Source organism: Thunnus albacares, chromosome 15 (genome assembly GCF_914725855.1).
Source record: "Thunnus albacares chromosome 15, fThuAlb1.1, whole genome shotgun sequence".
Lineage (NCBI taxonomy): Eukaryota > Metazoa > Chordata > Actinopteri > Scombriformes > Scombridae > Thunnus > Thunnus albacares.
In genome coordinates, this window is record NC_058120.1 from 18512882 (window position 1) to 18531238 (window position 18357).

At 43.1% G+C, this 18357-nt stretch overlaps 1 protein-coding gene across 4 annotated transcripts in view; it reads right to left on the minus strand.

Moving 5' to 3' along the window:
* Positions 1 to 18357, minus strand: part of fermt2 (FERM domain containing kindlin 2) — a 42416-nt gene that overhangs the window by 17101 nt on the left and 6958 nt on the right. For 2 of the 4 annotated variants that reach the window (XM_044374224.1, XM_044374225.1), the window contains exons 3-5: positions 9723 to 9956; positions 2755 to 2883; positions 238 to 270 (exon numbers count right to left, since the gene is read on the minus strand). In XM_044374224.1, coding sequence (XP_044230159.1) covers positions 238 to 270; positions 2755 to 2883; positions 9723 to 9956 — 396 coding nt within the window. The remainder of the gene's footprint in view (positions 1 to 237; positions 271 to 2754; positions 2884 to 9722; positions 9957 to 18357) is intronic. The other 2 variants (XM_044374227.1, XM_044374226.1) reach the window with 1 other exon arrangement.

Below are 18357 nucleotides of genomic sequence, written 5' to 3' on the forward strand. Positions count from 1 at the left end.
TATCATGTGACCACCCGAATCAGCTGACTTCCCCTTGGAAGAGCAGTCAGGTGACTCAGCTGCTTGTCCCAAAGGTTACAGATGTCATGTGACCTCAACACTCTGTGGGGGGTGGAAGGGAGGGGAGGGGAGGGAGGAAGGGGGGGGGGGGGGGGGGGGGGGGGGGGGGGGGGGGGGGGGGGGAGCAAGGGTGAGGAAGCAGTGCTGAAGAGTAGAGGACAGAAGAGGAAAGCTTACCTTTGACAGGTCCGATGTATATTATCTCAGAGGCTAGGATGAAAAAAGAAAGAGTAAGGGGAAGAAAGGCAGGAAAAGAGTGGAGGAAAGCAGAGGAATGGGAACAAACATCAAGTGGACAGATTTAAGACACTGAAAACTCTACAAGGACTAGAGGAAACAGAAGAGAAAAAGAAAAAAAAAAGTAGGAGAATACAAGAATGAGGAGATCCGTGGCATTTCCACGGGCACTGCCAGCTACTAGCCTCAGACCGGATGACTCAATTCACCCTCCTTGCAGAGGGAGATCACCCTGGCATGACTAGCAAGGCTCTGTCGTTTCCATCCACCCATTCGTAGCCGTTCAACGCAGCATGACTGATTAAAAACCCAGGCAAAGGCGTTGGTCAACGTGACCCAGCCCTGCATAAATATAAAAGTACTGGCTGTCCAAGGTATGTCATTCTCCACGCCGACAGGAAAGATAATTAGATACAACAGTCAAGTCAAGATGTGGCAGGCCCAGTCTGACTCAACGGACTGGCCGAGATCGTGGCTTGCATCTGAGTCAACAGCTGAGGCTTAGTAACATGGCTTTTCTAGCAAAATGACCAATTCCGTGGGGCCCTTGACATGAGTGTGCAGACAGATAGGGGACACTGAGTCTCCTAAATGGTACATTTAAAGATGGAGGGTGAGGTTTTGGAAAAGGATTGCCAGTCTCTAAGTGGAAATAATTGGTCATGTACTCCTTATTGCCTTAGAGTTCAACATCCGCCTACTGTTATTTTCTTCTGCAGTCAGGACAGTCCTCACTGTACATATATTGTATGTATTTGTATGCCAATATATAAGACATTTATTTCTTTATTCAACATTTAACCTACATTGTTTATTGCAAATGCTGCTTACAAAAATGGTAAGGAAAAGGGTGCTTTGAAGCTAATTAGTTGGGAGAGAAATTGGAAGAAAATATGTATGTAATTATGTAATATATTCTGTACATATAATTATAAAAGAACTTTCTTCCTGCAATAAAGTCAGACCATGTTGAGCTACAGTGAGCCTTCCTCCCTCTCTTCCTCTCTGGTTTGGAGTGTACAGGAGCAGTTGGTTGAGGTTCTGATTGCATCGCTGCCTCTCTGCAAAGCCTTGTGATTCCTATCAGGAGACCTGGGCTGAGGGGCCAGCCCTTCCCCACAAGGGACAGAATAACGCCTTACAACTTGGCCATGAAATAGACTCTCTGACTGTAGCATGTGATCTGATAGTGAGGATGTCAGGAAATACACACACACACATGAGACACACAGGGAGTGTGGTGATGGGAGTAAACAGATTCTGCACATTCCTGTTGAAATCCTGTTTTTTGCGCCACCTAATAGTGTGACTACAGTCGGCCACTCGGAACAAAATGTATCTATACCAGAGGCGTCAACGTAGCGTGACCTTGGAGAAATGTGATGCAATTTTGGGTGTGATCATGTGCTGTGCTCATAAATATGAACTAGAAGTGAAATGCTGCTGCCTTTTTGTGTTTTCACTTTATTATATACAAACATAAAAACACACAAATATATAATCTGCTGCTAGCTTTACAGTGGGCAAATCTGCATGTCAGCAAAATCTCTTTCTTGACTGCAAGAATCATGGTGGCTCACCAAGTTCGTGATGATAGTTCAGCACTCTCTCCGCTCACATGAGAGTGTATATATGCACATTAAGCAAAGTCTTAAGAGGCAGCGGACAGACCAGAGGCCACGGAAGGAGAGACTCAAATCGCACAATGCGTCCCATTCACCCTGTCTCATAGTGTTAGCAGTTTTGGTTAAAGCTAACTCTGTGACAGCAGTGCAGCCTGTTTTGTTCTGCTCCTCCTTGCTCACATGGCTCTAACTCTCCCATCACTGGCGGAAGGAGGGAGGGAGGAGGGCTAGTATAACTGCAGTCGTGTAGCCTGGTTTGGGTTTAAAATGGCAGCGTGACCAACTATGTGTGGAATCTCAACCATTCTTCATCCTCCCTGCCAAGGAATTGGGAGCCAGGGCTGTAGATCCCATGCAGGCCTCAAACTCACATATTCATATTTGGTCACTAGAAGCAGGGTGCAGCAATCTGGAGTTGTCTTATTGGTTTTCACAACCACAAGCACAATCAGACACATAAAGAGAATGGAAGACGCTCCATGAGAGCCAGTGGAACCTGTTATTCAACCTGCTGCTTGAGGGAAGTGAGATTATTACTTTTCACAATGAAATACAAAAATAAAAGCCACTACTCCATAATTAGTTCAAATGAGGTCTAAACCTAAAAACTGAATTACAGACTTAAGTTTGTATAAACCCACTCTCTTTAAACTCATGATTTGCACTTTTAATTTCAAGAAAAATGACTCACTTAATTAGCTGTAAATGTTTTAATTCAGCTTTAATTCTTCAGATAAACACCGTAACTAGTGCTTTGGAGCCATAAATGTTCATTAATACTTTTGGTATTGGTGTTAGGTCTCCATATAGGAGTTGCTATCCATCAGCTCACCTGATCCAGGGGTTAACAGCGGACCCTCCAGCTCCAGATCGTCCTCCTCTGCCTCCTCCAGCTTTTTCTTCTTCTTCTTGGGATCGCGTGGCTTACGCAGCAGAGATAACTCCTCTGGGTGGCGGATATCTGGAGTGAGAGAGAAAGAAAGTTCATTTGATGTCATGTTAGCATTACTTTGGCTGGCAACACAGTGAAGCCAATCTGGACAACAAAGTGGGAAGGATTTGATGCAACAGTCACTAAAAACACAACAGAATTTGCACTGTTTCAACTACAAGCTTCATATAAACCACATAACCTCTCGCAAAACGCACAGACAACGTGTAGAACCTGTAATGTAGGTGAATAGAGGGATGCTAAGGCAACTTAAAGGCAGAAAGGGGAGAAGGACAAAGAAAAAGGCAAAAGGCACAGAAGAGATGGGTAAGAATTGTAGACAGCTGCGCACACGAGCGGTGGAAAATTGCAAATCCTTTTTCTCAGGGCCCCAACAAATCTTGCTTTAACTGTAATCCCCAACTGAGACGGCGCAGACACAATCTCCATCTCCCTCTTACCCTCCGACTATTCCTCACACACATATGACCGGTATTCCAGCACCAGTACAGCTTTCACAAAAAACACAAAAAGTGAATCTTTGAAGAAGCTGAAACACAATAAATGAAGTAAACAACCACATCCTAACTCTGTGTATGTGTGTGAGTACATGGACGAGCTGAGTGCAAGATCCCAATCAGACAGCAAGACACCACACTGGATATAATGACTAAAACAGAGCAGCCTCTCTCTCCAGCTTCTCTCCCCTCTTCCCCCTCCCTCCCTCAGGCCTGGAGGCCAGGGAACCATCACTCAGCAGCAGCAGTGATGTTTTAAGATGGGCTTGGGATGGTTCTGATGTAGGGGGGGGGGATGGGGAGGGGGAGGCGGCCAGAATGTGTCAGGACTAAAATAGATGGAGTTTGTCTAAAGACACATCTGGATCCTCAGCTGGATTTGGTTTTCTCAAGGATTCCATATAAATTAAAAGGTGCACGCTGATATTTAAGAGCTTTATTTAATTATTTTCACTCCGTCTTGTGCAGAACTGTGGTAAAAAATGTTATATTCTCATATCTACTGAAAGATCTTTTTTTTTTTTTAAGAAGCAGGATTGGAAAGGTGCTGCAGACTGATTGAGAAGGTTGCTGAGGGTGTTGAGGAAAGCGTGAGCAGAGGGGGGGAGAGACAGAGAGAGAGAGAGAGAGAAAGAGAGAACGTCTTGGCTTGGTGAGAAAGCTTGTTTGGTTTGTGTAACTAAAGCAAAAGCATTCCAGGAGTTTTAAGAACTACCAGATGGGAGCTCACCCTCTCTTTCTCTGCCTCCCTCCTCCTTAATTCTCGCTCCGCTGTAGCAGTGAGGCACAATCCCTGTGCCCTTATACAGCCATGTGAGTTGCAGGCGTGCTGCCGAGCTTTAGCCCCACTGAGCTGTGTGAGGAGGCCAATACACACAGAGAAGTGTGTGTCGGACTTTGTGTACGTGGGCAGGACTGTATCTCTTGGTGAGGCATTGCAGAAGCATGAGGCCTTTTACTACGATGTCACTTTCAATGGTAATTCTTAACGTAATTGTCAATATTGGGAATTTATCCATAGGACAAATACTATGAATCTATTGAGCAGGACCAATCTGACACAGTTGCTTTATAGCATAAATGATTATCATTATCTGGGGGGGGGTCTATAGATCAAATGCATTTTGGCTATAAAATCTTAAGAAAACCATAACTCAAGGTTCAGTATGCATTATCTGGGGAGAAAATTAAAATATATACGTTCCAGTAAAAGCAATATTTTAGACCCCCTCTACTGAATCACTGTGCCTGAGAACCTAGAAGTGGGAGATGAGTGGATGGGGTAAATACAGATATGTTTTTTCATCAGTCCCATGAAGGACATAAAGACATAGTATGGAAATTTTATATCTTCTAAAGTATAAATACCACCAAGAACGATATAATATAGAGATAAATTAATCCAAACGGGCTAAGGGGAAAAAATAAAAAGCCCTCCGCAAGTCAGTTTCTGCTGACATACTCAGTCGACTGTTGAATTGTATGTTTATAATAATTTAAGAATCATGATCCGCTGGGGGGGAAAAAAAACTGCTCCTAAGAGGAGGAGAAAGGGGTGAGTGATGGGTACAGTACGCACAAAAGCGTGGTTCATTTCCATTAGCAGAAATGACACCTAGACAATAAAACCCAATCTTCCATCTTGCAGACTTGTGGCAGTAACCAGGCCTGGAGCCAGAGAGAGAGTGAAAGAGAGAGAGAGAAAGAGGGGTTGACATAGAGCCAGCTGCGCTTGCAAGATCTACTCCTTGGAACACATGATTCACTGCAGTGAGTAAGGCCAGCCGCAGAAGAATCACAAACACCGTCACATTCTAATTTTACAGTCCTTAAGTTTACCGTACAAACAGATAAAGACCCTACATGGACAAAAAAAAAATTAAAGAGGAGTGATGATTTCATCTTCTTTTTCCTGTTGCATATTTCAAGTGGAACAAGAGGTACTTATTGGACTGCAGGACAGACTGATCAATACTCCGGAGTAATAAATTAAGAACTTGTCCCAGGGAAGACTAAATAAAAGGAGGACTAAAAAATGACTGACATTCAGTTTCTGTCAGACAGTAAGAATGCACATGGTGTGGACATTTTATCCTTTAAGAATTTAGCAAATAACAAGTACATATTTTTGGAATTTAGAATTGATGCTATGACTCAACACGTCACTTGAGTCACAAAATTTAGATCGCTTTGATTATTTTCTGCTCTAACTTTAAGGAAAAATGGCATTCATTGAAATTAATGGGTTGATTAGAGTGCCAGAGGTTCTATTTATCCATCTAGGAGGAGGCTTAAAGGTGCTAAAAGACCATTCAAAAAAGGATAATAATGCTGTTTAATTTAGGAGTTGGAGCTAAGGCCAAACCACACTCCTCCCATGTTATGACAACAGTGGCCAGCACACTCAAACAGGCCTCAGGATGATGGGCCATAAATCTGCTGGACCAAAACGATGAAGCAACGGTCCCACGTGAATCTAAAAAGCTTTCTGGAGGACGATCATCCAAGTCCTTTTTGCAGCCTTCAGTAGCCACGTATATCCTCTCAGAAACTTGCCTTTCACTGTCTGGTCATCCATTCCTTCAATCATGAATTCGATTCACTGTAACATTTCAGAGAAGCGCTGACAAACGCTACAGATTAAGATATTGTTGCTGCCTCTTTTATTTTCTAGAGAATGCTACTATGTCTTAGTTTTGCCACACGCGGTGGCAAAGGAGAGCTCACTTAAAAACACACACTGCTTAAGTGGAGCAGCCTGACTCTTGTTACCCTGAAGTGGTGCTTTGCTGAGAGAAGCAGCCTCATTTTGTTGCACCTCAGGCTCCCAGGTCCACAGTCATGTGTTAGTCAGTTGTGACGACCACATTTTGTGTGCGAGCTCACAGGAAGAGTTAAACAACCTCCTTTTTCAGAGGGAGGAGGAGTATGAGTGTGTTTAATGTGTTGGAAGAGTCCAGGTTGTCTAGACAGGACAAGCTCATGTCTGGCTATGACTTCACCAGACAAATGAACCTTTACAAAAGCCCGTTTCAAAATAGTGCCACTCATTTTTTTTCCATTAAAACAACAGACCTCACCTTTTGTATTTTCATGCAGCGTTTCCACAGTGTCAAACACCAAAGCTGTAGCATTCTTAGGACTTCGAAACGTTCACACACATACAGCACCAGTCAAAAATTTGGATACATCTAATCAGTCAAGGGTTTTTCTTTATGTTTTACTATGTTCTACATTGTAGAGCCTCAGAAATTGCCAATTAACACCATCTCAGATTAGAGCCCACATCAATGCTTCAAGCAGCAGACACATCTCAACTGTATGGGGGAGACTACTGCGTGAATCAGGCCTTCGTGGTCAAATTGCTGCAATGAAACCACTACTGAAGGAGACCAATAAGAAGAAGAGAATTACTTGGGCCAAGAAACACAAGGGATGGACATTAGACCAATGGAAATCTGTACTTAGGTTTGATGAGTCCAAATTTGAGATTTTTGGTTCCAACCACCATGTTTTTGTGAGTTGCAGAGAATGTGAGTAGATGGTATCTGCATGTGTGCTTCCCTTCGCCGTTGACACTGTTGTGTTGGCGATTTATTCAGAATTCAAGGCACATTTAACCATCATGGCTACCCCAAACATTCTGCAGTGACACGCCATCCCATCCTGATTTGTGCTTAGTGGGACCAAAACACACCTCCAGGCTATGTAAGGGCTATTTGACCATGAAGGAGAGTCATGGAGTGCTGCGTCAGACGACCTGGCCTCCACAATCACCCGACCTAAACCCGACTGAGATGGTTTGGGATGAGTTGGACCGCAGAGTGAAAAGCAGCCAACACGTGCTCAGCATATGTGGGAACTCATTCAATACTGTTAGAAATGCATTCAGAGTTACTACCTCATGAAGCTAGTTGAGAGAACGCCAAGAGTGTGCAAAGCTGTCGTAAAGCAAAGGTACTTTGAGGAATCTAAAATATGAAAAATATTTCTGTTTAACATTTTTTTCTTTATTACATAATTCCATGTGTGTTATTTTAAAAATAAAGAAAAACACTTGAGAAGATATGTCTAAACTTTTGACTTGTTCTGCCCTTGGGTTCAGACAATTTTTCAGAATTGTTGAAAAATGTTATCTATCACTAAAAGTGGAAAATTCCTGCTGCCTTCCCTTCACTATCAAGTACAGTGCAGCACAGGATGTAAGAGCTGCCAAATGTAATCAGAGGTCAAAACAGGAGTGGAACTGAGTGATTTCATGTATTACAGTACGCTGATCTTTTGCTGAGTCTTCTTTGTTCCCAGCCTGCCCAGATGGACTGTGTCTGTGTCAGGACGTGGGGACTGTACACAGCTGCCATGGACATGGGAGAAGCACAGCGGTGATAATTGGTTTTATACGTTTAACTTGGAGTGTTATGTTGATTTTCTATGCTTTGCCCCTGAATGGGACTCTCACCGTCGAGAGTTTGAGTTGTGCTAAAAAGACTCAAAAGCAGACGAAATAAAAAAGTTTGAGGTTAAGACATGGTTTGTTTATATAACAGAATAATAGAATCATGACAGCATACTATCATTATAAAACTGTTGAGTGTGATGCAAAAAATAAAATACGGAGTGGGCGGAGATAAAAACAGTAAAATACTACACTGCAGAAATGAACTTGGTTTGAAACAGGAAATGGCTTCTGTGTGACCAACTGAGTGGACACACCAGACCAAAAAAAAAACCCTTCAAATAGATTATTATGAGAAAAGAAAACTGGAGCCAATGATAGGTCGCTCATAAGTGAAAGAAAAAATCCCCACACTCTTTCTCTCTCTGTATCATCCAGTATGTCTGCCCCTCCCTTTCTGCTGTCTGGAGCGAAGGCCAGTTGGACAGGCCTTGTCCCTTCCTGTCCCCTCTGATTCTCTGTGCTGTGCAGCTCACAGGCAGTCAGCAGAAAATATGCACAGGAAATTGTAAAACTCAGAGCTGCCCAGATAACAAAAAATTTAAATGCTTCCAGGCCAGACCAGCTGTAAGTCAGCTGTCATACCCTAAGTTACAGTTAAGAACATTCCCATCATTCGTTCGTCGTTAAGTTCTCCTTTTTGCGAGCAATAATGCACGTTGATGTAAATTCAACAGTAGAAGCCTGTCACTGTGAAGGGCCCTCTACAGCCACCGTACAACATCTTGCAACATCCTGGCATGCGCCAAGTCAGCCAAAAGCAATTTGTCCTGAATTTCTGCAGGCGAAAATAGATTTATTACAGAAGCAGCAGACACATTCCTAACCAGGCCGGGCCCAGAGAAAGGCTACAGTCCTGTTTCTCCCCTATTGCCATACCACTACTTTCAAAAACAACCTCTTTGTATATTTACACTCAATAAAATATGACATTTGTTTGTTTCATTTCACAGAACTGCTCTACAGACCCTTTGACCATTTAAAAAAAAAAAAAAAAAAAAAAGCTCCACTCCTGTTGAATTAAAAACAAGGCTACCTGTAGAGGCCAATAAAAACAGGAAAGCTGCCACTAGAACCCCTGATCCTGCCTGCTCAACACAGCCCAGTGACACAACAGGTGTGTTATGACCCTGCCTGATGGGAGGTTTTAAATGGGTGGGGGTTCAGCAACCCTGTAAACTCTACTGGAGACAGTGACTAGAGACAGGAGCAAGGGGCGAAGTCTGAGCCTAGGAAAAGTGGGCGTTAGCAGGTTAGAGGTCACTGGGGTCCAGCGTGTGACCTCTGACCCATCGGGACAGTGTGGTGTCAGTGATGGAAGATATCGATAGTTTGTGTGTGACCCTTGGGCACTACTTACACCATTGGGGATTGTCAGATTTGGACCTGAAAGAGGTGGCTGGTAAGCAAGCCAGTGAGCAAGTATGAGTTATTTATGTGTACATGAATTTGTACTTTGGTGTGTGCCCGTGTTTTAAGACTGAGACAGATTGATAATCTCTGTTTACTAAACATTACTATGAGACTGATGGAGCCTTGGATCCAAGGACATGACTCTAGAGCTAACAGTGGACTGACTACCAGTCCGGGGACATGACTCTGGCATGCAGAGCTCAGAGCATGTTTGATAAACACAACAAATTGCCAAGGGTAAAAACAAAGTGGAGGGAAGGACATGATTAGCTGAATTTGATGTAGAACATTTCCCGAACCTCTCCAAAAATAATATTATAGTAGAAGCTTTTGGTTGAGCAGAGTGGGCACAGAGTTTAATTCCCATAACTTTTTACCAATCAGTCACACAATCTTGCGTTTGCTTCATGACCATTTCCCACATCTCAACTGAAAAAAAAAATACTGCTGTCCAGTAAATGAACCCCTTCGTTTCCACTTACTGAAAGTCTTGCAGATGTCGGAGACCGCCTTAAAGACGCGGTCGGAGAAGTTGACCTTGACCTTCATGTGCTTCATGTTGGGCAGCTGGAGGCGCAGGAGCTTGTGCTGCGGTGTGAAGAGCAGCCTGGCGTCTGCTTGGATGCCGTACTTGTCCAGCGTCCAGTGGGTTTTCAACAGCCATGTCTTCTTCTTCTCCCACCACAGAGCGTGGTCTGACCAGTCCTTCTTCACATCTGAAGAAAGGGGAAAAAAAGAGCGGAGTGGGTGAGTTTAATTGTAAATGATGTGGAAAGGACTGAGCAGTTGTATTTCTTTTTTTACTACATACATTGCTTTTCTCTAAGGGGATATCTATAACTTGCCACTTTTATTTATTGACAGCAAGGTGGGAAAGTGTAAGTAGAGTGCTCAGTCTGTATCTTTCACACTGTACTGACCTGAGCTAACCAAATATGTCCCTCCAGGGCAGAGGATCACATTTGAGGTGAAAGGGGGGGTCCAGAAAAGGTTTGCAGAGGGGCGGTGAAGTCAAAGTGAGAAGGAGGAGAGCACCGAGTGTGTGAAAGACATGGCTGTTTGTGTGACACTGTGGGGATATCGGGTTCATACCTCCCTCTTTGTTGCAAAGACACACTATGATCCCTCTAAAGCAGAGACAAGCCACCCAAAACCCCACATAGCTTCCAGGCTTTTGCTCCGCAGGGACTCAACACAATGGGGACGGACCCGTGGTCTCATGATGTGTTTGTCTGACTTCAAGGGGAAGGTGAAACCTGAAGGGATTTTTGAGGGAACTCAAAGCAGCTGTTTTGCAGATCACCTTGCTCTGGTTTCTATACAAGCAGTTCTGTGATGGGCTGAAGTTGTGTTTGAGACACCGGTTACTTCAAAGCCTAAAAGGTGAAAGTGAAAAATGTCCCCATTATCACAAGAGAGAGTGAGAGTTGCTTTACATCCATGTCATCTATTTATCTCCTTAATGGCATACATTCACAAAACAGCTATGGGTGTTAAGCTGTAGGTCAAATTTGTTTGATTGGTTGTTTTGGTTTCAGTTACTGTGTGTTCATGTGTAACATATAATTTCCTTGTTAGCTGAGTATAATAGATGGAGTGAATGGGCCTATTCGTTTTTAGCCTATTACATTTTCAGATGTCCCCCCCGAGTGGTGATGTCATTACTTCGGCATTAGTCCAGGAAGGCGCTTCCCAGAGCGGTGTCTCATTTCCTCCTCCCACATACCGCTTCATCGGCTCTCCAGCCTATGAGCCTCTGTCTCACTCTGGATCTCTATCTCTTCTCACTGAGTCACTGTCCAGTCACAGAGGTCGCTTTGCCCAGTCATCCTTTAAGCAAAGCATCCGATCTAAACTGCTTTACCTTATAAACTGCTGAGTCAGCAAGTGTGTTAAAAAATATCCAAAATATCATCTATTGTCATGGCCAGATGTTAGATAATGATAAATGAAGAAATGATATCTCAATTGGGCTTAAAGTCCCTCTCTTGCCAAAAATGTGTTTTTCTTATTGTGACCCGACTGTGATGTCAGAGCTTCACTGTGCAGAATGATGTATGTGCAGAGTTTGACACTAGAAAGCTGTTTTCAAATTTATCTGCCAAAGGAGGACAGTTTTTCTGTGCTCACAGAAAATTTAAGTTTAAGGCACGACTCTACGAGCATTATTTATGATATCAGAAACTAGTTTGGAAGCCAATCCTGGTCCAGTATGTAACTTACACAAGCGTGATGTGGAAACTCGAAGCCTCCAGTGCACATACACTAAGAATGGACTTGCAGTGAAGAAGGAGACATGTGTCCAGCAGTTAAACTTTTTAAATAAATTATACTTGCATATTCATAGATTTTGGAATTTTTAATGAGAATAAATGAGTATGTAATTCTGAGAATTTTATAAAACAGTATTTTCATACATCTTAAAACATGTGATCTTTAAATTTGGTCACGTCAAGCATGTTAACTACCTTTATACTTTACAGCGGCTCTGTGAGGCTGTATTTAGCCACAGCAGTACTTTGAGCTAAATTCTTATTCTCACAAAAACATTGCCAACAGCCTGGTGTTTAGCAGGAATAATGTTTACCATGTTCACCGTCTTAGTTAAGCATGTTAGCTTGCTAACATGTGCTAATTATCTCTAAACACAAAGTATAGCTGAGGCTGATGGGAATGTCATTTGTTTTGCAGACATTTGGTCATAAATCAAAGTACTGAACAAATAAAAAAAATGGACCTGATGATGACGCTAGATGAAGTGACTGGACTGACCGACTGACCCATCCCAAGAGCCACACCACTAATGTGGCTAAAAATAAACTAAAGTAAGTTGAAGGTCTAAAAATCACTGCATCTGGTGCAAATTAATGCTGAACATCCCTGAGATGAGTCAAGAGCTGCATTATGACCCTCATGAAGTAAAAACATCTACTTTATACTCAAGGCTGATAGCACATTATGCGCAATGCACCATGGACTTTCTACATTTAATTTGCATATTAATAGTAATATCTTGCCTTAAAGTTTAAAATTTTATTTTTATCCTACTCATATTTTTATTTTGTACAGTACTAGTAACATACCACATACACAGCTTCTGATGGACAAACTAGAAACCCCTCTAGGCCATTATTAATTACATTCACTTCTGACACATGGCAACACCACACAGAGATCACATCAACATGGCGGTTCTGTTTTTTAAATTTTTTTATTTTATCATAATCCAACACTGAGTGGTGCTCATTGCTTCTGTTCACTCTGAAAGAATCATACGGTAACAATGTTACAGACGGGAATGATCTTGAATGTTACCCTATGTTGATCTCCATCTGTCAATCAAACAGCTTGGTGCCATGGTAACCTAAACCTCAAGTGGCCTTCTGTTTCCATGTGCTGCTATAGTTCTCCCTGACCTTAACTTCACATAGGGGCACCCATATGCGTTGTTGACACTCTCCTGCTGATTCCATCTAAAAGCTGAATGAAAAGGATTAGCCGCTGAGCATGTGAAACAACAGATTGGCTGCTTAGAATCAGGAAACAAGACTGCCGTGATTACGAGTAAAGCGAGGAAGAGATTATACTGGTAGGTTGAGGAAGAAAGTTAAAGAAAAGAAACGGCCACCAGCATCTCATTGCAGATGTCATTGTGAAGGCCTACGACTGTGTGAATTGAACTGGGGAGGGGTTGTTTGTCAAGCTGTTGGGGTTTTGTTTACTCCGGAGGCAAACACTTGGTACTAGAGTGAAAACATTCCAAGCTTTCTTTCGGTGTGCGTTACTCTACCAGCATGGGGTCTAGCTGTCATCACTCCATTCTGGTGCCTCAGCTGTGCAGAGCACAACTTCATTGCAGCCATCACAGAAAATGTTCACTTAAGTGTACTAGAGCTATTAAAGGCTGAAATAATGACAGTTTTTCCTCTTACAACCTTGTAATTTCTGGTGTCTGGGAGCAATGCAGAACAGCTAGCATTAACATTTGGCACTCAGGTCTTCACCACAGACGATGTTCTATAGAAACGTCCTCATACTCAGCATGCATGACCACCGTGCAGTCTGTGGCAAGGCATGAATGCACGTCTTGGCTGGTCTCAGTTACCCTCAACGCGTTCCCAACGGCCCCTGTTCCACTCTTTCTCTATATGTCTACACCCACCACCGAAACCTAACTGGACATAGTGTTTCCGTCTGCTTGCTTGTGTCGTTACGCGGTGGTTCGATGTGTTGTGATTGGATGATGGTGGCCTGGGTAGGCGTTCATTGGGTTCTTTTCAGCAACAAGGTGGTAACTCAATCCATTGAGAGGGAGGGAGAGAGGGCCAATGGCATCTCCCAGCTAAAAATACAGCCTGCCAAGCCTGACGTAATGCAGCAGCCAGAGGAGCGGGGGCCTAAGTAATTGGGTGCATTAAATGTGGACCCACGGCCCCTCAATGGAGTGGTTGGTGTGTGTGTGTGTGTGTGTACGCACGAGGAAGGCTTGAAAGACAAGGGGAGGGGAAACAGAATGGGAAAACCATGTTTTATGACCTTTGCAGGACGTGAAAGATGATACAAAGATTGAATATGTGTGTGTGTGTGTGTGTGTGTGTGTGTGTGTGTGTGTGTGTGTGTGTGTGTGTGTGGGTTTGGGGATCTGTAGAGGAGAGGGTGTTCTTATCCATCCATTAACTACATTAGCTCGGCGTGTTTGTGCATGTGTGCGCTTTAACAAGCCAAATTAATCCATAAATTCTGTCAAACCAAGCTCTTTTCATTCGCCACCATCACTGCCGCAGCTCTCAACCCAAGACCGCTTCCTCTGCTTTGTACACCAGATACCACAACGAGAAATACTGCTTTAAGAAGACACAGATTAATAGTGCAATATTCTAAGAAGCATTTAAGAGAAAGAACAAACAGCAAACAGTAAGAATGTACTTGAAGTGGTGCATTGTGAGCACAGAAACGCCCAGTTTGAAGGGCTTTCCTTGGGATAATAGAGAAAACTAAAGTAAACTCAAGTGTCCCTCCTTTCTTGGCTCCATCTTCCTCTCCTCTACTCCTCTTTACTCCCTCCATCCCTCCCCACCTACTCTAGGTATCTGTGGTGTTTACATTAAAGGGCAGCTATGTTTATGGAGGCCTGTCTGTGAGGGGGAGGGGACAGATGAGAGGATGAGAAAAAGGGAATGAGAGAAAGGGCACAAAAAGGAGAGATGAGGAGGATGAGCAGAGGACAGGGGGGAAAGGGCTTACTGGGGAGTGAGCAAGTGTAAGGAGGAGGGAAGTCAAAATTAAAGTCTACAAGCAAAAAAAAAAAAACTTAACATATAAATAGAATTTCCAATTTCATCTCCTCCGTAAAAAGAAACCACCTCTACGCCTGGGACAAAAAACACAAAGTAGATTATTTCAGCAGCCAGCTGTTGCTCACTTTGAGTCATGAGTGGATTTTCTCATCATTCAAAATGCTAATAACACATGCTGAATGAGAAAACCATTTCAAATCTGCTACGTGAACACCCTGCAGTCATGCATAGATGTGACACTGAGCTTTTAGGCTGGAAGGAAAAAAAAAAAGCCCTGCTGTTCCATGTGCACTCAGTGATTCATATCTACTTTTTATTAGGCTTCCACCAGTAACGCTGTGATCGTCAGCTGATGCCTGAAGCGAAATCCGGGCTCATCTCTAGCACCGTTGATGGAGATGATTTAAGAGATGACATACTTACAGGTCAGGACTTTCTCACTGTCTTTGCACATTCTTAATAATGTTTTTAATTAGCTGTCAGTGATAACCGCGGTCACCAAACGCACGGCTTTGTCGTTTTCAAGCCGTCAGCTGATAAAACCATTACAGGCGGGTGAGGCGGGTCCTGCCGTTTCCTTGGTGACTCCTGGCTGACACCGCGGGGGCAGCACAGCAAGACGACAACTTGTTTTCATACACAACAAAAGACGCAGATATGCAGGACTGTCAGTCTTATTCTCGCTCTCTCTTTCCCTCTCTCGAACACACGCACGGTTTATCCCCTTCTACGACATGAAAGCTCTTCTCTTTCTAAATATATTCCACGTCTGAAGCGGGGTGAAGGTCGGTATTGACAAGCAAAAAATACAGGAAGCAACTGCTCTGTGCTGTCCTTAAATTAGATCTACTGTACATGGCCTTTAAGCACTCACTAGCTCGTGCAGTCATGCTAGATAGTATCAACATCAGATACCTAACATGTATACAACAGGTTTGTTAGAGACAGTTGATGACAATATCTGTATGGCAGACATGAGATAAAGAGGGGATTATAGAGGAAGATTGAAGTGATACAGTGTATGTAACAGCACCTGGGCTTGTGCTAAAGACAACGCATACAGCAGCGAGTAGTCATCATCGCATTACGTTGGCTGCAGAACTGGTATCTAAACTGGTTTTTTAGACAGATAGTAAGCTCAATCCAAGATAACCTTTTTGCAAACGACTCGTGTCATACTTGCCATGCACATGTTCCATCTGTGACATCAGTGAAGATGAAATCTTTTGACTAATGTGCTGATCTATCCCGGCTATGTCCCCGAGGTGTTCGCCAACCAATACCATTAAAACTCAAGTGCTCACCATTGACAGCCTGAGTTGAACGAGGTTAGCTGAGTTTATTTCGGTCGTTTATTACACGAAAGCTACTCTTCCTGCCAATAGTCAATAAAACACCAAACAGACCATTTATCACAGGCATTAAATATGCAAAACACAGCACTTTTTAGACCCAGATTCGGCCTGAAACCTTTCAAGCTGTCAAACCTTACCTGACAAAGCATTTAGACAAAAGGGACACTTACAATAATGCTGCTATTTTAGGCAACAGAAACAAGACGCATACGTTGGTCAAGGTGGTGCCCTGTGTCAGCGATCACATAGGTGAAAAATCTTATAAGGTCACTGCTGGCCCTAAAGGAGTCAGGGGACGTTGCAATAGGTATTGATTCTATTGAATGTACTGCCACTATTACTTCCCCACATACTCACACCCCTGTCTAAATCTTTTAAATTTTCAGAGAGTAGGGTGCTGTCCGATTACACATAGAAACCCCCCCCCCCAAGACATGCATCACATCACATCTTAGCTCACCTGAGAGCTCCAGAGGATAGGAAAACAGAACTAAAGTAGACAAGAGGAGAGTTGTGTCAATATGGAGGCGTACTGTGCAGGTGAGGTGAAGCAGGCTCTCAGTGAAAGGCAATAAGCACATTTCCTTTGAGTGAAGCGAATCTGAAAATCTTAAAAGAAGGAGCATCCAGCCTGTTAGACTAAGAAGAGAGTGCAACAGTGCTGGCTTTGATGCATTAGGAGAGGCCAGAGGGCTATTAGAGGAAACCTCCTTAGAGACAGATAGTTTGTATCCATTTGTGTCATATTCCAAACACAGCAAAACAGTGGTGGTGCTCCCCCTCCGCCCCGACACAGCTTTATACAATTAAGCGTTCAGGGACCCGGTGGAATAATGACATTACAAAGAAACTCAGGGACTAAGATCAATGGAGCAGATAGACAATATTCATCGGTCCTTCTATCCATCTATGTATCCTGCCAGAAGGCACCCTTGGGGCTCCGATAAGCCATCCCACTGATGTCTTTGTGAACTGGACAACAGGAAGCGTCGATGCTCTTCAGCTTCTAGTTGCATCTCTCTGGAAAAACCAGAAGAGAAACTACGCAATAAAGTGAGATTTCTAAATATTTGTGGCTGCTATGCAGGCCTGCAACAAAGCCAAATGATTAGTCAATAAATCAACTAGACTGATACTAGATTAATCCATTTCAAGTACTAAAAAATTCCTGGCTGCTTGTGTAAGGATTTGCTGCTTTTATTTGACACTAAACTGCATATTTTGAGTTTTGCTTGACTGTTCAGACCAAATAAGCGTTCACGACATCCCTTCAGACTTTGATGACTTGTGATAGCCATTTTCATTATTTTTAGACATTTTGAAACAAGTACACCGGTTGTGGAGCAAATAAGAAAATTAAATGAGTGTCAGAGCTGTAATTGAAATAATTTCCACAATTTATACTCATACTCAATGTCACATAAATTGCCGTAACAAAGCGCTGTTGTGAAAACAAACCCCTCTCCAGTTGCTCCGTGAAAGGGAGTGCACAGAGACAGGTTGTGAGGCGGAGACAGCTTGAAATTAATGAAATGTGGGCTGAAGACCTAAACAATAAACTCCAGATCAGTTTACCCCCATTGACACACAGGTGTGTGGTGTTACATTATGAGGTGTTCTAACATTTCCTTTCACTGGATCCACAGCGCTGCCACTACAGGAAGGTGAAAGGGACAAAAAACAACAGGCTCCGATTCCCAGAGGAGCCGTGGAAGTTTGCTCCACTGCATGTTTGAGATGCCACACATAACTAATTAAATCTTCCTTAACAAGCACAGGGGTTCTTCCATGAAGTTTAATTCAATTACAACAAAAACCCTTCCTTCTTTTACACCTTTTCCTTTAAATTGGCTATCACTGTGTCATGTCAATACAAAATTTAAAAAAAAACTGGGCTAACCCAATGGTATGTTATGGTATGGCATGGTATGGTATGGTATCACATGCTTCATTCTGGCTAACTTTTCATTCAGCTGCATTGCCAATCAGAATATTGAAAGGAAGAACTAAAAAAATAGACCCAGAACAGATCTATTTGTGTGGGCTGAACAATAAAATCTAGATATGGGGAAACGCTGATTAGGTATGTAAATATATAGGCCAAGGGTCGACGTGTGACCATATGAGGGAGTCTGAGTAAAGAACAGAGCACAATCACTGACTGCAGCATCTTGCAAGCGAAACAGGAAAGCTCTGGCCTGGGCAGGACCGCTACTTAGGCTAACTACTTCCTGTCAGAGAGATTAGAGAGCAGAATGATCACACAAGCTGCCAGGCCATTTCTCACTTCGTGATGCCAGGCCTTTAAGACGGCTTCATAGTCACAATCAATGAATCGCATTACACACAGTGATACACCTAAACTGTATGTCATGAGAGAATGATACACGGCGTAGGAATGTGCTCCTGATGTAGAATATTGTAATAACGTAAAGCTCTCACATCACCAGGAAAGATATCACTAT